Below are 25,456 nucleotides of genomic sequence, written 5' to 3' on the forward strand. Positions count from 1 at the left end.
AGCAGTCCCCCTCCCTCCAACTTTCCGCTTCGACATGCAGTGAATTCACTGGGATGATGGCAAAACTAGAGAGAGCCCTTTGTGGAAGATGCTCTCTGCTCCAGGGCTGCAGTCAGGATCAGGGACCAAACTCTCATATCTCTCACCTATCAGCACAGGGCAGGGTGAGGGCAGTGGACACTCAGAAAGCTCGGTTTCTCATCCATAATGTTCAGGTACCGACTGTACACAGCTTCCGTGGTTGACGGCTGGATTACACAGGCTGTAACGAGTCAGGTCCTGGCCGTGTCGGCAGGTGGGAGCCCTTAGCAGCAGGAGCAGGGCTAAGGGGTGTGTGTCCTTACCTCCCTGCCATGGACAGCAGTTGCCAGCCCTTCTGGGGGACCCCCCCCAGAAGAAACTGGTGTTTGGGCTCCCAGGCTGGTACATAAAAGCATCCTCTGTAGTTGCTCTTGGAGAAATGGAAAATGAGGGGGTTCGAGCCCATCCAGTGTATCATCGTTTTTACGCTTGTCTCTAGCAAACCACTCTTTTTTTCCCAAGAAAATGGGATCTTCAGGCCTCAAAGCCATAAAATCTAAACCAAGTCGTTCCTCTGATGAGGACGGCTAATACTGGGCGTTCGATTGACTTCCTGTCCTCTCTCCTAACGTCCTGAGGGCCCTGACGCTGGGCAGAAGTGGGGAATTGTGTGAAACTTGCCCCCCAGCCCCCCCCCCCCATGGCTGCTTCTCCCACTTTCCTTGCATGGCCTGTGGGATCTTCGTTCCCCAACCAGGGATCGAACCCGGGCCCCCTGCAGTGGAAGCTTGGAGTCTTAACCACTGGACCACCGGGGAAGTCCCATCCTTTTCTTTTTTTTTTCAATCAAATCATCTCTTTTGTTCTGAGCCATCTTAGTCCTTGGTGCCTGTCCGGAGGGTGCGGCAGGGTCACGTCAGGGCTGTCGTTCCGTCCTAACATTTACCTGCTCGTACTTCGCCCTCCTTCGAACATCTGGAGCCCTTGGCTCGTGTCACATGTGGAGCATGTGGGTTGTCTTGTCTGTACTGGTCTCAGACACCCCTGCTCTGCTCAGTTCCCTCCTTTCAAATCTGGCACCGCCACAGTCATGGGCAAATGAACGGCATCAGGAGAGGATGCGTCCGTGGGGACCAGGGGCCACTTGTGCCACCCTCCTGCCGAGTGTCTCAGGCTGGGGAGCGCCTGCCTCCGCCTCGTTCCTGACCTTCCACCTCTCGTCCTCGCAGACTTCAAGTTCGCCATGTACCCGCCGTCCATGATCGCGACTGGAAGCGTGGGGGCCGCCATCTGTGGGCTCCAGCAGGACGAGGACGTGAGCTCGCTCACGGGCGATGCCCTGGTGGACCTTCTGGCCAAGATCACCAACACCGACGTGGTAGGTGGCCCCCATCCGTCCTCTTGGCTGAGACCAGGCCTCCCTTTCCTCAGCTCGGGGAAGGAGACAGTTGGTTCGACGGGGAGGTGGCAGAGGTTCTTTGTTGCTGTTGGTTTCTGTTTTCTAAGATCGGCACGCGCGGTCGTACAGAATTCAGCAGGTGAGGCCTCACGGGCCATCAGATAGAGAAAAGAACTCCGCAAGCAGAGACAAGGGGGGAGGGAGGGCTGCTGACCAGTTTCCTGTGTGGCCCGGGCTTCCCCATGGGTGTGACTTGTTGCCTGTTGCTTGTTTCCATTTATGTACAATCCGCAGCCTGCCTCTCCTCCAGCGTGGAGCTTTCTCGCCTGCTTACGGGCGCTGAGGCTGGCAGGCAGGGCCGGAGCGAGCCCCTCCTGCACCTCAGGGCTTGGGAGACGGAGGGGCCCCTCACCGTTAGGAGGCATCCACCTCCACAGACCTCTCCACCCCGCCTGCCTCTCACTTCCCCTTTAGTTCAACGTGATGACGGATTAAAAAGCACTTTAAAAAGAGTTAAGTGCCGTACAAATGCGAGGAACTATTATTAGCTATAGATTTTTCCATTCTGGGTGCCCTGTGGACAGTGCAGAGGCTGTAACTCTGGTTGCCACTATTTGGAGCTCCTTAGAAGAAGAGAGGTTTGGGGGACAGCCCAGGGTCCAGGGAGGCTCTGATTCAGCTAGCTGGAAATTGCGGTCCTTAGAAGGTTGATTCTGCGAGGTCAGAGAGGGGGAGAAGCCGGGGTCACAGGCCTGGGACCAGAACCTGGAGGCTCTGACGCCCAGCCTGGGAACCCTGCATTCCTCCCTCGCTGCAGCTCCTGGGATCTTTTTGTTTGAAAAAGGCCTTTGGTTTAAAGCCACTCGAGAGAGGGGTGTCAGCTCTGAGGCCCCTCTCAAGTCACCATGGAGAGGCTCAAGAATGCAGGGGAACTTTGTGATGACCCCCTCTGGATGGTCAGGGGGATTCTGAATGCCCTGCTGTGGGCATATATTGACTTATAAGGGATAATGTGGTCTACAGGCCTGGGGCCGGTGCCTCCACCAGGGCTGCTGGGCAAAAGGGTAAATGTCAGCACGCCTAAGACAGCGGTTGGCTGGCCTCCCCCCCGACCCCCCCCAGATTTTGCCTTGGCCTTCATTACCATCTCAAGGACATGGCACAGGGAGGGCTTCTCCTCTGAAACAGTTCTTAGAGATGCTTTTCAAATGCTGGCTCCAAACAGGCTTCTGAAGCATGGTTTCCAAAATATAGATCCAAGACCCTCCAGGGCCGCTTCCTGGGAAGAATGCTCTTCGAATCCTCTAGAGGCAAATCTTGGACGGAACTTAGCATTTACAGAAATGATACGCTTCCTTCCTTTTCTGAATATCTCCTATTAAGGCTGCCTTGCCAAAAGGACTCCCAACCCGCTGAAGACCAGCCCCTCCTCGACCCCCAGGGACAAAAATGTCAGTGACAAGTGTTTGATCCCCACCCCCCACCCCCCGCCAGCATTGTAACCCCCTTCGGATATTTCTAGATGTGCCCTGATGGGCTGATTGTCCCACCGGGTCTCCAGCGTTCTCCCGCATCTCTCTGTCACCCCTTACTGGCTTCAGATGGACAGAGGTCGCCCCTGGGGTGCCCGTGGAGCTCGTGGTCTGTGCCTTGCTTTTCAAGTCCGCAAACCAGTCTCTCGTTTCATACGGGAGAGACCGCTTGCCCCTTTCAGATACTATGTAGCCAGGCCATCCTAGTCTGCTGTCAGACTGGGTCAACTAGATACAAAGCTGGCTTAGAGGTTCCTTCGAAAAATCGCAGCTGTTGAATGGACATGCACACATGTGCCTCGTTCTCACCCGTCGGCCCCGGGTTAGACATTTTAATGTGAAAAACCAAGCATGCATGTACCACTTTTTCAGAGAACAGTTGGAGAGCTCAGGAAGTTCCCAGCTTACCTCGGGTCCCCAGAGCCTCACTCCCACTCTCCCTGGGGATGTCCTCTGGTGCCTCAGCTGTTGTGTGTGTGCCGGACTTCGGGCGCTCAGTCCTCCCACCCGTCAGCCTGTGTTGTCTGGAGAGTTCTTGGTGCAGGCTGTCACCTTGTGAGCGAGGCCCAGGAACAAGCAAGGCACAGACAGCGTGGAAGAAGTTGGGGGGGTGGGCGGCACACGGAAAATAAAAGACGAGGTTCCTGTTCTCAAGGAACGTAGCGATTGTATGGTGAACCCACAGTAAAGCACGTAAAACCCCAGCAAATGAAGATCAAATGAATGGATGCTAAGCAGGTGTTTTTGGAACTAGACATGCAGTAGGAAATCAGCCCTCGGGAAGGAGCTCTCCGGGCCTGAGGTAAAATGCAGAGTAGAAGCCATCACTTGGTGGTTGAAAATGTCCTTGGGATAGAGAAAGAAACTGTGGTATGTGAATGCCATAGGACATTATTCAACCTTAAAAAGAAATGAAATTCCGATACATGCTACACTATGAATGAGCCTTGGATGTGTTAAGTGAAATAAGCCAGACACAGACAAATATTGTGCGATGCCACTTATATGAGGTCCCGAGGCCCCTAGACGTAGTCAAATCCATAGAGACAGAAAGTGGAATAGAGGTTCCCAGGGCCCGGGGCGGGGTGGTGGAGGAGTGATTGTGTAATGGGGATGGAGTTTCCGTTGGGGAAGCAAAGTCCTGGAGGGGGTGGTGGTCTCACGACACAGTGAATGTACTCAAAGCTAACACTGTACACTTAAAACTGATGAAGACGCTCAGGGCTGGGTGGTGTATATATTGCCACAACAAAAAGTTGTAGATACCCACGTAGACATATAATGTCCTTGGGCCTCACTGAAGTGTCCAGGGGTTTGCGTTGAGCCCTCCCACAGAGAAGCCCAGTGCCCAGACCACCTTCTGCCCTATGGGCCCTGGTGCACGGGCAGATAAGGATCGGGAAGTGCCGGCCTTTGACCCCAGAGCCCCTACAGTTGTGTGCTAGCCCCATGCACCTTGCACCTTGCACCTAGAGACCTGGGCCAGCTGACGGTGTCCTTTTTCCGTGGATTGTCAGGGGTATGACTGTAGAAAGAGGATCCCCTCTTTCTCCCCTGAAACAGCCAGAGCCATCTCTCTGGCTCTCTGGCCAGCGGCGGAGAGCTTTGATAGGAGGGACCCACGCGGCCCTGAGAAAGCTGCCCTCTGTTGTTGGCTCTGGTTGCCAAAATAAACCGGAACGCTTCATTCCAAAGAGAAAGCTGAGTGAGAAGCCTGACAGTTTTACAGGGAATAAAAGTCTCAGAGGGTGGTGTATTTTAAGTACCCTTTCCTTCTACTCCTAAGTGTTGCTAAAAACAGACACCAGCCAGAGAGGCCATTCTGGCTTTGGGGGAGCGTCTACCGGGGCTTCCGTTGCCAAGGGTCCGCTTGCGAAGGGGGGGACCGACTGGGCCACTTCCCTGGCAGAATCGGGGTTCCTCTTCCGTCCCCTCGGCATCCTGCTAGAGCTTGGTGCCAGCCTTTATCTCCCTGTTCACTTGTATATAGACTCTTTTGAACGAGACCCAACTTTGACTCAGCCTTTTCTCCAGATCCCCTGGCAGAGTCGTTGGGGAATGACGTGGGGAGGGCGGGGGAGGAAGGAAGGGGCACAAAGGCTGGGCAGGTGGGTTTCAAGTGCGTTTCTAGTGCTTTGGTCTCGCCAGGTCTTTTGGAAAAGCTAGATAGGTCTTAACAGTAACAATATGTCAGGGTCCCCTGAGTTTTACCTGACTTTATCTTAGAGCAAGTCACTTGGTTTTCACGTGACACCATTTTCCTAAGTCACTAATGAACAAGTAGAATTGGGGCTCACAGGCCATGAAGATGGGAAGTTACTGGAAGATAGTTAACAGACCAGGTAGAGATGTGAGTCGTCCTGTCATTATATGTATCCTTTTCTACCTAGATTACACCAAAACTCTCTGTTGCCTTCTTTTTTCTTTTTTCTTTTAAGTCTTTATTGAATTTGTCACAATATTGCTTCTGTTTTATGTTTTGGTTTTTGGGCCAGGAGGCCTGTGGGATCTTATTACCTCCCTGACGAGAGACCGAACCCACATCCCCTGCATTGGAAGGCTAAGTCTTAACCACTGGACTGCCAGGGAGGTCCCTTGAATTCTTAACTATTGCCCAAGAAGATTCCAGGACGTCCCTCCCCTAGGGTCATCCTGGCCATATTAGGATGCTGTTTGTCAGTGAGCAATCCGCAGCGCCAGGGAAGACTCGATTGTGACTGCATGTCAGAATCCTAGGGTCCCCACCCTTGCCTTGGTCCCCGGAGCCCTCACAGCACACCTTCTCCTGGAGGCCCCTGTGTCCCTGAGACTGTCCTTTGTGCCCTGAACAGGGCCTGTGGTCAGAAGCCTCCAGAAGAGTCGCTGGAAGGGAAGCCGGGGGTGGGACGGCAGAGGAAACAGAAATGGAGGCTGATGCTTCCCGCTCCTGCTTGAGCTTGATTTTTGCCGCGGGCCTCATTTGGTATTCAAGGAAATAAGCCCAACAGGCTGTGAAGAAAGGAAGAATGAGATAGTTTCCTAAGTTGTCTGTGCCTGAGTTGGCCGCGGGTCTGGGGCTCATTCAGCCCTTTGTGCCCCTGTTGAGTGCAGTGCGTGTGTGGTGACAATGCCGTGATGCAGTGACACTGGAGGCTGATGGTAGCAGTTCCGCAGCCCATTCACAGGGCCGAGGAGGGTGCGGGGCGCGGGGCTGGAGCCAGCACGCGGAGGAAGTGGGGCCGGGGAAGGAGCCGGGCATCACAAACGCCGCTGTCAGGGCTCCGGGCCGGGGGGGCGGGCGGGGGAGGGGGGGAGGGGCCCTAGCATCATCGAGCTGGAGGCCTGCCCGACCCCCAGCACTGTGGAGTGCCACCTGTCCAGGCTGACAGACGAGCATTATGGCTCTCCTTCTAATCAGCTTAATTTGGGGCATCTCGACACAATGGCTGGTGCTTTTGGAGGCTGCCGAGAAGCAGAGGGCCGGGAGCCGCGGCACTTGCCCTGCACGGAGCATCTTTTCATCGGAGGCGCTGTCGGGGGTTTTCCAGGCCACTTGGGCTGTGTCTCCCTTTCTCGGAGATTCTGTGCTCTGTCTTTCCTTAGAGCCCGGAAGAGGCAGAGAGGCGCACAGGGAAGACAGTTCTGGAATTGGAGTCTCGCCCTTTGAAGGCCAGGGTTCATTTTTAACTAGGTGTGATTGGGGAGGAGCCAGCTTCGGGTCGGTTCCCCCAGCTGTGAAGTGGGCGCCGCTGGCTGTTCGATCTCCAAAAGCCCCCCAGAGCCCCCCGTTCCCAGATCCTGTTAGGATCCGTGTGTGTCGCCTTCGAACTCCGCCCGTGGACACGTGGCCATCCCTCTTCTCCAGCTTCGCTTTGGGTTCCCTTCAGGCTCTGCGACTTGTCCCCCTTCTGCTTCCTTCTCTGGGCTTGGCCTCCTCCTTCCTCCAGATCACCCCTCCCACCCCAGTCCCCCCGGCGCTCTCCTACCCACTCTGGAGATTGGGAGCCCCTCCGGCAAGACCGGGGCTGGGTGGACTGGGTGGAGGGGCGTGTCTGCGGAGGTAGGGGCACCAGCCCACCCTCCCTCGGACCTCACTTTCCACCAGCTCACAGGAAATCCACACGCTCTTGGGACGCCCAAGAAGGGCTCCTGCAACCCTAAGGGAAGGTTTAAAATGCAGGGAGTGAGCCCTGTTTCCAGGAAGAGGGATGCCGATTTCCTTCCTGCCGCTGTCAGAGTAGAATGTGCAACATCCTTTATTCAAGACAAGCCCTTGCCCTTACGTAGGTTTTCATCTAGCCGAGAGCGAGAGGTCCCCGCAGTTGAAACTCAGATTAGGACAGCCAAGTCATGAAGCAGTGGAACCAGAGGAGGGTTAGACGGAGACCCCAGAGCGCTTTCCAGGAATGAGGGACACCACTGACCCACCAAGAGCTTTAGCTTCCTGCTCTGTCAACAGCTGAGCCTACGGGCTTCAGGGTCCCTCATTTCTGGGGGAACTGCTATAGTCGTCCCTTTTCCTTTGCAGTAAGAGGTATCAAAGAGGAAGAGCTGGCCATAGTCCGGAATGATTTAGATTGAAATTAAAATGGGACTGGAAAAATCAAGAAAGGAGAGTTTACGTTTTATGTGAAATCTTTCTTCATTTTATTCGGGAAAGCTGTTTTTGGCTGGAAGTTACATAAATATGACATTTGACGCCTGTGTTCTCTTGAAGTCCCGTAGAAGTCACTGCCCAGTGTGCCAGCCCTCCCTGTAGGCCTTTCTCAGAACTGTTCCTTTAGGGTCTAAGGCTGCTGGGAGGGAAGTCTAAATACCGGGAACAGTAGGAACATGGGTGACGCAAAGGGAGACTGTCCGTGGCCCCAAATCGAGTTCTTTAGCTCTGCAGAGCCTGGTCTCCCTGTTTGGAGGACCATCCATTTCGGAGGACCATCCATTTCGGCTGCTGGTGTGGCTAAGGCAGTGATGATCACGGCATCCTGAGTTTGTCGTATTATTGGGGTGGCAGATGTGCTGACCCAGAAATAGAGCCTTGGAGGAAGGAAAGTCGGACAGGATTGGCCAGGAGCTTCCTCAGGGACAAGCCAGAGGAGTTTTGACTCTCGCCAGTTTTTACGTTGTTACCCTTGTTCTTTAAGATTAATTGTTTGAGGGCTTCCCTGGTGGCGCAGTGGTTGAGAGTCCGCCTGCCGATGCAGGGGGACGCGGCTTCGTGCCCCGGTCTGGGAAGATCCCACATGCCGCGGAGCGGCTGGGCCCGTGAGCCATGGCTGCTGAGCCTGCGCGTCCGGAGCCTGTGCTCCACAATGGGAGAGGCCACAACAGTGGGAGGCCCGCGTACCGCAAAAAAAAAAAAAAAAAAAAAAGACTATTTGTTTGAGATCATAAGGCTTTCGGGTCCTCTAGTGCCTTCCACTGAAATGCAGGTGCCCTTAGAAGCATCCTGCCTTTAGCCTTCACCACCGAGCACCTTCGTGAGTGGTGAGTGACCAGAAGCACGGTCACTGCAGGATGGGCCCTGGAGGAGGAGTGCTGGACGGGCAGAGCAGGCAGTGGGCGAGGCCCATCAGCTTCTAATTCACCAGTTAGGGGGTCAGGCATGTTAGAGGACATGACCAGGCGAGGCCACAGGCCAGTCTGAGAAATGTTGGTGGGTCCTCAGTGGCCAGTCCCTGGCTCTTTCTCACTGGGGACGGAGAGCTCTGGGCCGGGGTACGTCTGCCCTGCCGGACGCTCCATCCACTGTGCCCGCTGCACTGCCCGCCTCACCTATCCTGAGCAAATGCTCGTTCATACCTCGTTTCAAAGAAATCTCAGGAATTCTTTCACAGTCCAGGATGGACTTCTTTCTATTCATCATAAATGATTGTCGTGTGTTGAACTTAGCACTTTGCCCACATGATCTCAGTTGATCCTCCGTCTGTGAGTGTTTCCTGAGCCAATGCTCGTTCATACCTCGTTTCAAAGAAATCTCAGGAATTCTTTCACAGTCCAGGATGGACTTCTTTCTATTCATCATAAATGATTGTCGTGTGTTGAACTTAGCACTTTGCCCACATGATCTCAGTTGATCCTCCGTCTGTGAGCGTTTCCTGAGCCTTATTTTACAAGTGGGGAAACTGAGATCAGAGAAGGAAAATAACTTAGCGGCTGCCTGCAAGTCTGGTGGGGCGACAGCAAATAGCCCTGCCTTCTTGTCACTCTTAATTCATTGCAGGTGAAATTTCATCTCTGCCCTTGGTGCTCGGTCTGCCATTGCTCCCAATCTTGATTTTCATAAAAAGCTGAAATGGATGAGAGATAAGAAAGGAAAATGTGGGCGTATGGAAACGGTGTTCCTGAGAACCCCAACTTTATTTTTAGATCTTTGGAAAATAGAGATAACGCTTCGGTGCTCAGCAAACAGTGACCACTGGGCAGTTGCACGGGGAAACAAGCACAAGGGAAACATACATTAAACTGTGGAAAGACCCAGGCAGAGCGAATTTAACCTATTTTCCACGTGTCTGTGCTGCTTATGAGAGCACAGGAAAGCAGGCTTGCCAAGGAAAGATGTTGGGAAATAGCTCCTAAGAGCAATTTCTTCAGCTCACCTCCCATTTGCTAGTACCAACCACCATCCCTCCCTAGTGACACCCACGAATTGCCGCCGTGACCCATGCCACCCAGCTAACAGAAGCATCTGCCTGAGATCAACACATTCTGAATCTTCCCTACCAAATATAGACTAATATCAAAGCAATGCTGCAGTATTTTTTGCCTATTCCCAAATTAGACGGCTCAAGTGTCCAGAATTTTGTAAACATTTCTGTGTTGTATTTTTATGAGAGTTAAGGGAACGATAAATAAGCGAAAAACAGATTGCTTGTTTTTAAGCAGCTCCGCAGTTGCTATGAGGGTCAGTGTAGTTCAGTCCATTTTCTTATCTATCTCTTGGGTAGTCTCGTACGGTCACACTGTCTGTATGGCTGGCCTTCCCCTTTTCCCTCTCACCTCCCCGTGTCCCCAGGTGGGAAGCATCTCGCTGGCCCTTGGATTACCAGGCACTGTGTGGCCACACACGGCCGCTCATCTTGGCCAGTGCTGCCCAGGTCCTGTGCATACAGTTCACCTGGGCTTCTGCTAAAATGCAGATTCTGATCTGACTGGTCTGGACAGGGATGAGGTTCTGCATTTCTTTTTTCTTCCTTTAATTAATTAGGCTGCGTTGGGTCTTAGTCATGGCACTCGGGATCTTTCATCGCGGCACGCAGGCTTGTCTCTGGTTTTGGCGTGTGGGTTCCGGAGCGCGCAGGCTCAGTAGTTGCGGCACCGTGGGCTCAGCTGCCCCGCGCCCTGTGGGATCTTAGTTACCCGACCAGGGCTCAAACCTGCGTCCCCTGCATTGGAAGGTGGATGCTTAACCACTGGACCACCAGGGAAGCCCCAGGTTCTGCATTTCTAACAAGCTCCCAGATGGTGCTGATGCTGCCGGGCCGTGGACCCCACTTGGAGTGGTGAGGTTCCGGCACCGGAAGGATGCCTGTCCTGTACATTGCAACTTTCTTTCTTCTACGGGAAAGCGAGCGCAGACTTAGGCGGGGCTTGAAGCGTGTGTGTTTTCTTCGTCAGTTGCTCTGCGTCCTGTTGCCCTTGCTAACAGCTCTGGTCTGGACCCTTCTTCCCCTAGGATTGCCTCAAAGCCTGCCAGGAGCAGATTGAGGTGGTGCTGCTAAACAGCCTGCAGCAGTACCGTCAGGACCAGGGCGACGGATCCAAGTCGGAGGACGAGCTGGACCAAGCCAGCACCCCTACAGACGTGCGGGATATTGACCTGTGAGGATGTCGGGCAGGCCGAATGGGAGAGAAGCGTCCAATCCGCTCTCTCCTTCTCTCTGGTTGTGTTTTGTTCTCTTACGTTTTAGGATGAAACTTAAAAAAAAAAAAAAAAATCTGCCCCCGCCTAGATCATATTGAAAGATCTTTTAGATGTGAGAGATAAAGGTCCTATAAACACGGAATCATTAAAAGCATTTGGTGCCTATTTGAAGTACAACAGAAGGGAATCCCGTATATATGCGAACAGTTATTGTTTTGATGATGTTAAAAGTCATAGTAAAATGCTTACAGGAAAACCTGCAGAGTAGCTAGCGAAAATGTATGCCTGCACTATGGGAACAAATTAGAGACTTTTTTTTTTTCCTGTTATGAACTAGCATGTATATACCCCCTGGTAGGATAATGTCGAGGAATTGCGGATGCCATTTATGGCAGGATTAGATTGCAAAGCAATGAACTCGAGAAGGAGTTAGAAATAAGGAGGGGCAGGACGGGGAGGGAGTTACAAAATAATCTCAGTGCGATGGAACCATTTTGGATGGAGAAGCGCCCTTTCTCCCGACCACCTGTTTGTTACTAGGTCAGGAGCGTTGCTGGGTCTCTAGTGACAACTCTTGCTGTCTACAGTAGCTGCTACCTAAAAGAAATGATGTTTTGCCCGTTGGACACAGGTGATTGGATCCTGGGGTTTCACGTTTTTCTACATCTTGCTTCTTCTTCCAAACATGGTTCGTTGCAGACACCACCCAATTTTTATCGAAAAGGGGCAATCTAGCTATGGGCCATCCCCAAAACTCCTATGAAATGGAGGCAGATGGAGCCCAAGGGTGGGATCTGGAATGGAAACTTTTCTCCTGATGTGTTCAAGAGAGTAATGTGACCTTGGCATCCCTCATTAGGAAACAAACGAATTCTTTGGTGCTGATTGGCGTGTCTGGTCCACAGGTGAGCGTTTTGGTATAAACCATTCCATTCGAAAAGCACTTTGAAAAATTGTTCCCGAGGGATAGATGGGATGGTTTATGCAAATCATGCAGAGTAGATGCCTCCCTTCTCCTCCTGTGCCCCCACCCCTCCTGCCCCCAGTTGGGTTGCTGTCCTGTATCTGACACTCTCTGGCATCCCCACCGGAACTCAAGACACACCCTCTTCCGCTGAAATCCCCATCACAACATTCCTAAAAACAAAGCTCTGTTACCATTTCGATGGCACAGAAGGATCTTAATTCCCACCTCTATACTCCTCCTTTGGACATGGAAAAAAACGTTATTGCTGGTGCAAAGACAGACAGCGGGTCATCAGTGTGGCATTTTGTTCCCGTTTCCGTTTTTTTGTTGATTTCATTGCAAGGTTGCATTCAGCGTACTTGAATTTTTTTTCCTCTCCACGTCTTAGAGGCATTCAGTTAGCAGAGAGGTTGAAGCACCAACTTTTTTTTTTTTTGCACAATTATAATTGACAGGTAATGAAGCTATTAAAATATTTGCCTTTTTAAGTAAAAATTAAAAAAAGATCAGAACAGGGCTACTTTGAAGAATTGTTTTATACACAGATTCTGCCTTGTTTCGTAGTATAAGGGTTTAAGATGGAGAAAAATCTAAGGGTCTCTTATTTTTCATTTTATTATGTTCAGTTTTTTATTATTTTTTTTTTTGCGCTGCTAAGAAGCTAAGATCATTCATTGTTATCCACATTAACAGTACCTAGCTGTAATGTTTCACCGAGTGTGCTGCTATTTTATAAACAATTTTATAATATATTATTTTACCGCTTAAATTTCCAAGTCCTGAAGTAGATGGTTGAGATAGGAGTTCTTCGTACTGGAAAAGCCCTTCCATACATAGTTTGTTTTCTTCTGGTAGCGTATTCATGGATTTTTTTTTTTTTTCCTCTCTGGTCACATCCTTCAAAGACAGAGTATTCTTTACCTCAGGTTTACTGGACAAACTCAATAGCTACACAAGAAAATGGTTCACATTTTTGTTCTCATAATACCTCACAACCGTACAGTTTCTGCTTGGGAGCCCATTAGTCAGGGAAGGCAGATGGCGGGGAGGAGGCCGCAGCCCCTCCCAGGTGGAAGGTGGAGGATTTGGCCCCAGGGTCTCACGCCCAGGGACCTCTTCCGTGGTGAAGGTCATCAGGCTTCCATTCTGACTCTGGTATCCTCATCATGATGGAAAAAATGCAATTGAACCAAGGGATTTCCCCTCCCCCGCAAGGCTGACACTCAGCACAGAGGTTGATGCAGTGGACTAGGTACCGCTTGGGTACCGGCGATCAGGACACAGACTAGAGAATTCCAGCAGGCTATCTGGAGAGTCTCATCTTGCAGGCCTTTCTAAAGCAGGGCTCTCATCTGCTTTGGGTCCTTTCATCTGGAACATTTCCCCTCTCTCTGGCCCCCTTCCCGGATACGGGCAGCCCCCGTTCAGGATGATCTCGGAGGGTTTCCTAGGTCTGAACCTGCAGCAGGTAGGGTTGCCACGGCAACTGCTCCCACCTGTCTGGCCTGCGGCAGGCAAGCGCAGCCAGGTCCTTGCTAAGTGACACTGAATGGTTTTCAGGTTTTAGATCGTGCGTTGAATTGGCATGGTTGGAAAACTGGGTCAGATGAGTATTGGATTGGTGGTCGAAGGGAGGTAGGGAGGCTGCTTCTCTGCAGAGATGCAGTTCCAGATGAGTCAGTCTCCCTTGTTAGAAGGGTTCAGGACTTGGTGAGTTACATGACCCTGACATTCTAGGGATTTCTGGTGGGCCAGTGGGTGCTGTATTCTGAGGTTTTGGAGAGGAAGGCTGAGCAGCCTGTGTTTTATCGGGAGCACACTTTGCACAGGCCACTCTTCTGGGCCCTGAGGAGTTCCACAGGATGGAGGAATGCATGGGCCCTAGAGTTCTTGGGAGTCTTGGAACCTAAAGAGAAAGCCAGGTATACAGATCCCTTGAACAGTGACCAGCCGCTAAGCTCAGAGGGAAGCAGCAAATGAGAGAACCTGACAAATAAGGAAGGAAACAGGCCAACAGACTCCCCCAGAGTCCTTCACTTTCCACTTTCCCTGGAGCCCCCAGGGGGCCACTGGGGCCTTCTGGCTTTTTCTTCTTCCCAGCCCTGGAGCCCCCAGGGGGCCACTGGGGCCTTCTGGCTTTGTCTTCTTCCCATCCTCAGGGCCTAGTGTGATGGGAGGTGTAGGGTTGCTGATGAGGAGGGTGCTCGGTAGTTTAGCTTTTCTGCCTTCTCTCTCCTTAACACAAAAGAAGGGACCCCGGCTTTGTTGAACTGGCTTGTACCCGCTCCTTGGATCTTGGTTTCCTCGGTAGGAGTTTTCGTCCCAGAGGAGTTCACTTCTCCCCAGGCATTTTTTTCTCTTTCCTCCCACTAAGAGGGTTCGAAACCTATTCTGGTCTTTTTCTACCTTGTTGTCTTTCTTTCTCTTCTTCCTCCTCTATATGGTTTTTGTTTTTGTTTTTGGTTTTTTTTGGTTTGTTTGTTTATATGTTTTTCTCCATCAGTGGGAGCTAAGTTGTTCCCCTAACCTGCCAAATTTTGTTCCTTCCCCTATTTTGGCCAAATCCTACGGGGGAAAATCCTTGTATGCCAAAAATATATGCTTAGCATAATTCAGTTCCATGCGGGTTCATAACAGCCGAGAAGCCTGCAGGCGGGGGCAGGGGACCGATGCTTCAGCAGAATGCGCCCCCCTAGGCTGAGAGAAGGGGCTTCTGTCCGGGGAGGCTGTCCTCTGGAACTGCCCCACCCCACTGAGCAGCGCCCTGCGTCCCCCAGCCAGGTCTCTGTTGGTGTGCGTGCTGTAGCGGAGGCCCCGGTTCGGCCTCCTTCAGCACCCGAGTCGGGCACGTGTGGCTCCGAGGGGACGCCACCCCGGCTGCGGGCATCGGGGGCTTCCCTTCCGAAGGGGCTGCAGCCCGGCCCCAAGGCCATGTCCGCGCTGCCCTGGGAGCCCTGGGACTGCCGGGTTAGGACGGTAGCAGGATTGGATGACTTTCTCAAAGAGGGCAGGGGCATTTTCCCTCCACGGGCCACAGGGGGCAGGGCTGGGAGAAGAAATAGACTCGCACCTTATCTCATGTAAATAATTGTCTAGCTCAAGAAGAGAATATTGGTAGAGTGGAAATGGGAAGTAAGAATGGGGGGGATTCTGAGTAAGCCAGCTGACTTCTAAGCCAAAAGGATTCCTCTTTGTTTATCTTTGAGACAGTCCGACCCTGAGAATAGCTTTAAAAGGGAAATTAGTGCTGAGACGGTAAAGTCCCCTTCAGCCAGCAGACGCTCTGTAGCTACGGAGCACAGTGGGCTCGGGGCGGTTCCTGTCACCCGTTTGTACAAAATAGGGCCGGGAGATTCAAGAGGACGTGTATGGCTTGCTCATCCCACTTGGCTTTTCATGATTCTGGATTCTAAATGACCCAGAACCGTCACTTCAGCCAGAACCACTGTTCTGTATCCGTGTGTCTCTGCCTTTAGACTTGGCTGGGCTGTCAGACCCGATTCTTGGCTTAGGTTTCCAGAAGCCATCGGCAAACATACACACGCATGCTGGAGCTGCCACATTTATCCCTTTGCCTGCAGCCTACTTTGGGGAAAAAAGTGCCTTACTGACTGTAGCCATTACAGTAGCCAGTGTATTTTGACAGGTGCCTATCCTTTAAAAAAAAAAAGTTCTCGTGGTTTCTTTTGTTTTTTTTAATTGGTTGTATTTCTTACTGCTGGCCAGCTCTGAAATCCCCGGCAGATCACCAGGCCATTGGATTTTTTCCATTATGTTCATTACCATGTACCTCAGATCTCTCTCTCTCTCTCTCTCTCTCTCAGTTACAGTTTCTTGTCTTGGACTTTCTTTTATTATTATTATAATTTTTTTTTTTTTTTGCTTTAAAATGAGTGTGATGCCATATCCAGTCAATTTTATTCTCTCACCATGTACTCTGTAAGAGGTGTGGGTGTTTATTTGGTCGGCATGCGAGCAAGTGCTAAAGTAGCATGATCAGTATACACAGGAAGTTTTTAGGAAGTATGGGAAAAAAATGTTGTATTGGCCATGATGGTGACATGGTATAGTCAAGCTGCCTTTTCAGAGGTCCTGTCTGTTCAGTGTTAAGTGATTTTTAAAAATAATAACCTGTTTTTCTGACTAGCTTAAAGATGGATTTGAAAATGGTTTTGGATGCAATTAGGTTATGCTATTGGGACAATAAACTCACCTTGACCTAAATTCTCTGGCTCTTTTGACTTCTTTCTTGACCAGCACTCCTCAGCGTGGAGCACAACTTTCTTGTGTCAGGACTCTGTTGGCCGCCGTTGGTGCTGGGGTAAAATGCAAATCCTAACCTGGAGGGTCATCTGTGTGTGTCATTGCAGTGCAACCAATTGATGACCTTTTTTTTTTTTTTAACTTTTGGGTCACCCGTACAACCCTCTTATAAACCAGAAGCCTCGGGCCACCTTCAGAAGGTGGGTCAGCCACTGCTGTTGTGTCCAGACCTCAGATGCTAATCTTCTGATAATTGCCAGTTACTCACTCCTGGGTATGAGTATCTCCTGGCTTTCCGAGGTGCCACCTCTAGATTCGGCGGGGAGGGGAGGGCGTGTCTCTGGAGAACCCAACCTCCGCAGCTTTCCCGGTTGCCTGCAGCTCTTCCCGGCCCCCACCTGATTCCTGATCCTCCCTCTTTGTATCCCTCCTGTGAGGACTGGACTACCACTGCCTTGGTGGAAGGGTGGTGAGGTAGAGCCTGGGAAAGGGGTGGGAAAGTCCTCACTTAAACAAATTGCCCGTTGCTCCCCGACCTCAGCAACTCAGACCAGCCTCTTTCCCAAGAGTGATGGGTCATGCCCTTTTGATGTTACTATGAAAATTCATGTTCTCTGTAGTTCCCTGTCTCCTTCAGTGTCACTGAATGGATAAAGAAGATGTGGTACATATATGCAATGGAATATTACTCAGCCATAAAAAAGAATGAAATAATGCCATTTACAGCAACATGGATGGACCTAGAGATTATCATACTAAGTGAAATAAGTCAGACAGAAAAAGACAAATATCATATGATAACACTTACATGTGGAATCTAAAGAAATGATACAAATGAATTTATCTACAAAACAGAAACAGAAACTCACAGACTTAGAAAACAAACTTATGGTTACCAAAGGGGAAAGGTGGTAGGGAGGGATAAATTAGGAGGTTGGGATTAACATATACACACTATATAAAAGAGATAATCAACAAGGGCCTACTGTAGAGCACAGGGAACTCTACTCAATACTCTGTAATAACCTGTATGGGAAAAGAATCTGAAAAAAGAATAGTTACGTGTATATGTATAGCTGAATCACTTTGCTGTACACCTGAAACTAACACAACATTGTAAATCGACTGTACTCCAATATAAAATTTTTTAAAATGTGAAAATAAAAGTAAAAAAATAAGTGAATTTCTGTGAGAATTAAACGATGAAATATTAAAGGAAACAGAGCTACAGAGACACAAAATAATAACCTAGTACCTAAGGGGAAAAAAAAAGGCACTGAAGGCTGTTTTCCAGTTTCATTCTGACCTGAGTTGCAAGTGGGAAGATAAATACTGGTCACGGTATGACAGTCCAGATGAAAACATCCCCTGTTACTCCCAAGGAGCTCCACTTTATAGGATGTTACATCTTACGAGGACTTTCAAAATTCCCCTTTGGCTCCATCCCCCACTGACTTCCAGTGCTCTTGGGGAAAAGTAGGGATACCTTTTTTCTTGGGTTTCTGACTATTGGAGTCCACTGGACCTCTCGGGAGTTTCCAAGGCCTCTGGTTGCCGCTCTTAACCATCCTTGGAATCCTCTTCTGCATGACCTGCTGTCCAGCCAGGTCCCTCCCTCCCTCCCCGCCCCATCTGCTCGCCCTGCAGTGTCGGTGCCGTGTCCATTAATAATACTCCGACACCGCTCCTTAACAAATTCCATCCAGCAAGACTGGATTCTCCCATCCGGGGCTACGTGTGTTGCAGGTGGGAAGGACGCTGAAGAAGCGAGCGTTCCGTCCCACACAGCTGGCTCTGGGTCAGTCCAACGGCCCCTTCACAACACACTCTCAGATCCATTTCATCTTATAAGTGGAAAACCTCAAACCTGAGACAAAAGGGCCCTTTCTGCAAGTGGAAGTTAGTGATGGAGTGGAGACTTCGAAATCCCAGGTCTCTTGTTTTTGCTCTAGTGACTAACTTTTCTAACGACTTTGCAGAGATCTGGGACTTTTAAGTCAGGACACAGAGGTCACACCAAGATGAAAGTTCCAGTTGCCTTAGTGATGCTCTCAACCTGCTGCCATGAGGCGCACATTCAGAGCTGGGTATTACACCCGATCGTTTCTGCTCCGCTCTTATAGCAGCAATGGCAACAAACATGCTGGCGTGAAGGCTCAGCACATCACAAAGAGCTGACTGGCCACAGCCAACGCGCGTGTGCAGGGTCTACACTGGGCCGGCAAGGAAGGGCAGTGCAGACAAAACCCATGCCCCCTGGTTTAAGAGGCTTTCCATGGGACACAACACACGCGCCCCCAAGACTGCACACAGCTCTTGACAGCAAACGCCGATGCCCTGGGTGGCAGGGGGCAATCTCCGACAAGATGGGATGGGTTCCCTCAAGCAAATGAGTTTTAGGAAAACACGTGTGGAAAGATGCAGGAGAGTTTGGAAACAGAGTTTGACTTTTTTCCAAAAATAAGGGGATGGGAAGTAATTTTAAAAGTGAAGGGAAAATATTCATAGCTTGAAGAGCACGCATAATAGAACAGATTTTAAACACCATGAACACAGAGGTTATCCTCGTGAAACGGGATGAACTTGGCCACAGACGTCGATTCCCCTGTACCTAATTCCTCCTGAGAAATACGTCTGGCCGTTCTGAGCTGATGGCTTGGGCTTGGAGGCCTCCTGCTGCCGTGGAGGGTCAGATCCTATCGGGTGGGCAAGCAAAACTGGGTGGCCTGAGAACACGGCAAGACAGCCCCGCTGATTTCCCTCGGACTGTGCCTCAGCATCCCACGGGAGCTTGGCGTTTATGCTTATCCAAAACACAGCTTCCATTTCATTGCTGGCGACTTGCTTTGGCTCTGGCTGGTGGCCCTGGAACCCCATCTCCTCCTTCTGGCCTTGATGGGTGTCAACATAGAGCACTTCCTGAAAGGTCCACTAGGTGGCGCTAATGCCACAGGCGGGAGCAACTTACAGAGAGAAGGGGGGCAACCAGGTGTAAGGTGGCTCCTACCTCCCGCAGGTGAGCGGGACGGCAGCTCCCTCCCCTGCACCTGTCATCACTGTCACATCCGGACTCCACCTGGGAGGGGCTGGTGTTATTCGTGACTTCTTGCCATTCTTTTCAGTGTCTAATTCAGAGATAGAAACGGCAGCCTGTAAACCAAATCCAGCCTGCGGGCGTGTTTAGTTTGACTCTCATCGTGACTTACGGGCCAATATGACATGAGAACTTTCCCGTAAAAGTAAGGATTTAACTCTTCTTGGGAAATACATTTCTGGCAAAAGACAGGCCTGCAAGGCAGTCAGGGCTGCTGCTGAAGACATTCTGACCCTTTCCCCTCCCCCCCCCGCCCCCCACCCCCGTGGAACCTGCTTCCCTCACTGACGTCAGCTGCCTGTCCCCCAAGAAGTCTGCAGCTCTGCAGCCTGTCCCACCTCCAGCTATGAAGCAGGACCCCCATAAGCCCCAGGGGGAGCAAAGCAGGCTTGGGACCCTCCCTTTACTTTTCTACCCCAAATGAAAAAGACCTGCATTCCTCATTAGGCTTTGTCATCTCTGCTCTGTTATCTCTTCATGGGCTACTAGTTATCAGATAACCAGGAGCTGGGCCAGATTCTTGAACTTCCTTTGAGACCCCAGAGTCAGCCCACACTGAGGTCTGCAGGTAGGCCAGCTTAAAGATCAGCTTTTTCTCTGTTGATTGTTTGTTTGGGGAGCCACTTTTAGTTCTCCTACTACTGTAATCACCCCATAAGAAGATAAACCTTTTTTTTTTTCTTCTTTCTTTACTCAAAAATAAAAGAGGCACAAAAATATAGAACTAAAATGTCCAATATCATCTGAAATAGCAGGTTCACCAAAAGATTTAAAGGTAAACTTGAACTGGGGGGGGAATTAATTATAATTAATTAATTTTTGGATCTGTTGAAAAGTACAAATCCCAAGGCTGTTTCAATCATCCCAGCCATCAACAATGATGACTTCTCACCACCCCTTCTTATGCATGGGGCTCTCGGGCACTGCTTGTTCATTCAATAAATGAGGGCCGGTTATGGGCCAGGCATCCTGCACCAAACATCCCATTCGACAAATGTTTCTCTGGCACCTAGTTTTCCAGGTACGGTGTCTTTGCACTCCCTGCAGAAACAGACAAGGAGCCACAGGACGGCTGCTATTTCATGCAGTGGTAAAGAACACAAGTGCCTGCTCTGGGATCCCCTCTTCCCACCCTTCCCCTCCCACCCCTGGACCACCCACTGGCTGTGTAACCTCGGGCATCACTGAGCCCCTCCATGACTCGGTTTCTTCATCTTTGAAATGGGGTCCAACGCTCACAGTACCTCCTGAGATACTCATTTTAACACGTCCACGGCGCCTGGCACAGAGCCAGAGCTTGATAAATGCTAGCCATTGTCAAGGCTGAAGCAGAGTGTGATAAATTGGTGTAGCCACTATGAAGAACAGCACGGCGTTTCCTTAAAAAACTAAAAATAGAGCTACCATACGACCCAGCAATCCCACTCCTGGGCATATATCTGGAGAAAAACATGGTCCAAAAGGATACATGCACCCCAATGTTCATTGCAGCGCTGTTTACAGGAGCCAAGACATGGAAGCAACCTAAATGTCCATTGACAGAGGAATGGATAAAGATGTGGTACATATATACAGTGGAATATTATCAGCCATAAAAAGGAACGAAATTGGGTCATTTGTAGAGACGTGGATGGACCTAGAGATTGTCATACTGAGTGAAGTCAGACAGAGAAAGAGAAATATCATGTGATATCGCTTATATGTGGACTCTAAAAAGAAATGATACAAATGAACGTATTTACAAAACAGAAACGGACTCACAGACTTAGAGAATGAGCTTATGGTTAACAGCGGGGGAAGGGTGCAGGGAAGGGATAGGGAGTTTGGGACTGACATGTACACACGGCTATATTTAAAAAGGATAACCAACAAAGACCTACCGCGTAGCACAGGGAACTCTGCTTAATGTTATGTGGCAGCCTGGATGAGAGAGGATTCTGGGGGAGAATGGATACATATATATGTACAGCTGAGTCGCTTTGCTGTGCACCTGAAACCATCACAACATTGTTAATCAGCTATACTCCAATATAAAATAAAAAGTTAAAAAAAATAAATAAAGCGGAGTGTGAGAGAGGCACCTAATTCAGCCTTTTCAAAAGTTCATTTTCCAGACAGGTATCGATGGTGTAGCCACTCAATACCGCCAGCTTAAGCTCTGAGATGAGGGAGACTTCTTAGCACCTACGTGCAATCTTCAAAGAGCTTTCACAAGCGTCTCATGACCCTCATGACCCCCGATGAATCTGACACCTCGTCTTGGAGCCGAGTGACTCGAGGGACACACAGCTCGCAGCAAGGGTCAGGCTAGGACTGGGACCCAGAATCTTCCGCCACATTGTGCGGCTCTGCCTCCACCGCCACCTCGCAGGACGGCTTCCCTCCTCCAGGCACATGTTCCAAAGGAAGGGTTCTCTTCCTTTACAGTCAGCAAGGAGCAACCAGAGGGCCTCCCAATCCCACGGCCGGATGGAGGGTGCTGTTAGAGAGACGAGGCTCGGCCAGCAGCACCCCGAGGATGGAGGCCAGTCTCTCTAGACTCTTTACTGGTCATTTGGTGGGGAGGGGGGATGTCCCTGAAACGTCTCGGCCAATACACACAAGTTCAACGAGGCCCCCGTCTAACTTGTGTTGCACACGTTACCATTTGCACCAACAAAATCTGTTTTCTGAAATTCAGGATGCTAATTAAGTATCCATTGCAATCGAAATACAGATAGAAGTTCCTGTGGACTGTGGTTCTCCTGATTAGGACACCAGTACACCATCCTTAGACCGTCCATTCTTTTTTTTTTTTTTTTTTGCAGTACGCGGGCCTCTTACTGTTGTGGCCTCTCCCGTTGTGGAGCACAGGCTCTTCCCGGACTGGGGCACGAACCCGTGTCCCCTGCATTGGCAGGCAGACTCTCAACCACTGCGCCACCAGGGAAGCCCTAGACTGTCCATTCTTGATTAGAATGTGTTCCAGGACTGAATGTTTGTGTCCCCCCAAAGTCATATGTTGGAACCCAATTCCCAGTGAGATGGTATCTGGAGGTGGGGCCTTTGGGGGATAATTAAGCCCTGAGGGTGGAGCCCCCATGAATGGGATGAGTGCTCTTATAAGCAGCAGCCAGAAGCCTAGCTGTCTCTTCTCTCTCTGCCGTGTGAGGACACAGTGAGAAGTTGGCAGTCTGCAACCAGGAGAGGGCTCTCACTAGAACCCGACCGTGCTGGCACCCTGATCTCGGACTTACAGCCTCCAGAACTGTGAGAAATAGATGCTGGCTGTTGAAGCCCCCAGGTCTGCGGTCTTCTGTTACAGCAGTGCCAGGTGGCTAAGGAAGAATGGTTGTAGCATCTGGGTTATAACTTCCCGAAATAACACACACGGGCTGCGTATTCCAAAATATTTGAAAGAAAATTGCAAACACTGTAACTGTGGTTTTCTTCTGGATGTAAAAGAAACATTCTGCTGTTCCCACACTATGCTGGGGCCTGAAGCCAAAAGATTACCCCAGACTCTGTCTAAGGCTCTGCAAAGCCACTGCTTCTGTGGGGTCTTGCCACCTCCAGGGGCGCTCTGCCTGGGGAGGGGCAGGGGTTCTGCTCTCCTACCAACCCCGCAAACGTATATGTCATTTAAAAAAAATCGTATCTTGGGACTTCCCTGGTGGCGCAGTGGTTAAGAATCCACCTGCCAAAAAAAAAGAAGAAAAAAAAGAAAAAGAAAAAAAGGATCCACCTGCCAATGCAGGGGACACGGGTTCGAGCCCTGGTCCGGGAAGATCCCACGTGTCATGGAGCAACTAAGCCTGTGCGCCACAACTACTGAGCTGCACTCTAGAGCCCGCGAGCCCCAACTACTGAGCCCACGTTCCACAACTGCTGAAGCCCGCATGCCTAGAGCCTGTGCTCCGCAACAAGAGAAGCCACCGCATTGAGAAGCCCATGCACCGGAATGAAGAGTAGCGTCCGCTCGCCACAACTAGAGAGAGCCCGCGTGCAGCAAAGAAGACCCAATGCAGCCAATAATAATAATAATAATAATAATAATAATAATAATAATAAAAATCACATCTTTAGTTTGTCCTTATTCCTCAGGGACCCACCAACATCTCTGCTCTCATCATTTCCCCTCCCCCAACAGTCCAGAGAAACTCTCTGGTCCAGGGATCAGGGAAGACCTCATCACAGTCTCTCAAAACTTTGCTCATGTCAAGATTACTTTCTTTATCCTCCAGGTGGTCATTTCCCTGGCTCTCTGTCACCTTCCCTTCCCTGAAAAGGGGACACGGGATAAAGGGCCAAAAATGCAAGGGAAAAATGCCGGAGGAAATACACTGGTACTGTTTCAAAAAATGTATCCTACCATGGATACAATAACCTGAGCCCTGCAAGGGCTCCCTGCTGTTCTCAGCAAAGGGTTGCCCAGCAACGGAGGTGTTAACGTGCTGAGGGAGCTCTTGGCTCCTGCAGTTCTCCATTCGTGGCTGGGCTTAATGAGTCTGGATACTTTGGTCAGTACCTTCCTGGAAGGTCTTGACACCTCAGATATTCTGACAGCAGATCATTCACTTCTGTCTTCCATACATCCCTATAGATCAGAACGAAGAGTCTACAGAAGGTTTGCTTCAATAGGGCACTTCCTATGGCTTTACTTGCTTCACATCCTACATCTTTCCAGATACTAGGACCAGGAGAACAGGATTCCAGGGTTTTCCTTAGCACTCTGTCAGGTGTCTGGGGGGGATCCTCCCAATCAATACCCCCCAGTGCTTGCTATCTGTCTGGAGTGTTACTGACAGTATTGTACATGTATCTGTTACATAAAAATTGTCACAAATATGGTGACAGGGAAAGTCAGGATGCCACAGTGAAGAGGGAATTTCACTTAAGCAAGATCTGTGTTTGAATCCCAGGGCTGCTGCTTGTTAGCTGTAAACTGGGAAACCTTGCTGGTTTATTAAAAAGATTAAATGAGGTAGTCTATGTACAGCGCCTAATACATTGGAAGCTTCAACAAGAATCTGAATACAGTCCTTCCACGTCCACAGGTGCAACCGAAGATAGAAAATGTTTGAGAAAAAATTCCAGAAAGTTCCAAAAAGCAAAGCCTGAATCTGCAGAGCGCTGGCAACTACTTCCATAGCCTTTACATTGTATTAGGTATTCTAAGTAAACTAGTGATGATTCAAAGTATACGGGAGGATGTGCATAGGTGACATGCAAATACTGTGCCACCGTATATAAGGGACTTGGACATCCACGGATTGTGTTATCCAAGGAAGGTCCTGGAAACAATTCCCAGCAGACACTGACTGTATATGCGAACACATCAAGTACCTTGTTAATTATTTTTAAAGGCGTTATCAATGCAAATGTTAATTTTCCAAAAAGGCAGGGGCGGCGGGGGGCAGTGTTTTCCTGTGGATCCTGTTGGAGGAGACCGCTCTCAGCCACAGCATATGAAGCATTTACAACTATGGAAGCTGTAAATGCTTATGGTTTCATAAGCATTTACAACTTCCACAGTATCCCCTTCATTCTGCTGCCATGAAAAGGGATTATTGGATACATGTATTCAGATAAAAGGGAGGTCCCCAGAAGCAGGCTGACAAGGCCTCCTTCGACTGTCCATCAGTAGAAAAGCTGTCTGACTGGCAGATATGATTTTTTTGGAACCAGCAATCATGGGGAACTCTGGGTGACAGATGTCAGATGCTGACAGAGGGGCTGCCAGAACAAATCTCCCTCCACCTTCAGCCATCAGGCTGATGGAGGACCGGGCACAGCTGGACCGGCAGCCCCTTCCGGCTTGGATCACTGCTCACATTGTTATTTCTCAGTCGCTGGACAAACAGATGGTTTACCGTGTATTTGTGATTTTTTTGTTGGCCTAGAAATTCTGTTCTTCCATCAGGGTACAGCATGTAATCAATTATGACAGTGGGTGGTGTAAGAAAATCCCTGCCAATAAAAGTCCAAGACCCTCTCTTTTATTAAATTTGCATAAACCACTACAATTTCCAACTTAAAAGCAATAAGAGGAAAAAGCAAAGTCGTGGGGTTAGAAATAACTTGGGTAATTGCAAAACCACAATTCTCAGTTGGTCCTTAAGACTCTTGTTAGTTTATACTAATACCTGATGTCTGTTTGGTCTGTCCATTTTTAGTCTTAAAATCTTCTTGTCTCTATTCTGATGAGTCTTAACGAGCTTCATGTTAGAATCGTAACCTAACAATCGTAAGGAAACAGAACAAATACCAGGAGCACACATACCCACCAACTCAGATTTATTTTTGAATATTCAGAGTTTTACTCTATTAAGTGCTTTTACATTAGAACTCTGGCCTGCCT

At 49.9% G+C, this 25,456-nt stretch overlaps 1 protein-coding gene across 1 annotated transcript in view; it reads left to right on the top strand.

Moving 5' to 3' along the window:
• CCND2 (cyclin D2) overlaps positions 1-15,983 on the top strand; it is a 28,393-nt gene extending 12,410 nt beyond the window's left edge. The window contains exons 4-5 of the mRNA XM_081249634.1: positions 1,251-1,399; positions 10,604-15,983. Of these exons, the coding sequence (XP_081105760.1) occupies positions 1,251-1,399; positions 10,604-10,753 (299 nt within the window). The 3' untranslated portion in view covers positions 10,754-15,983. The remainder of the gene's footprint in view (positions 1-1,250; positions 1,400-10,603) is intronic.
• The last annotated feature ends 9,473 nt before the right edge of the window (positions 15,984-25,456 follow it).

This window comes from Mesoplodon bidens (assembly GCF_964165515.1).
Source record: "Mesoplodon bidens genome assembly, chromosome: 11".
Taxonomy (NCBI): Eukaryota; Metazoa; Chordata; class Mammalia; order Artiodactyla; family Ziphiidae; genus Mesoplodon; species Mesoplodon bidens.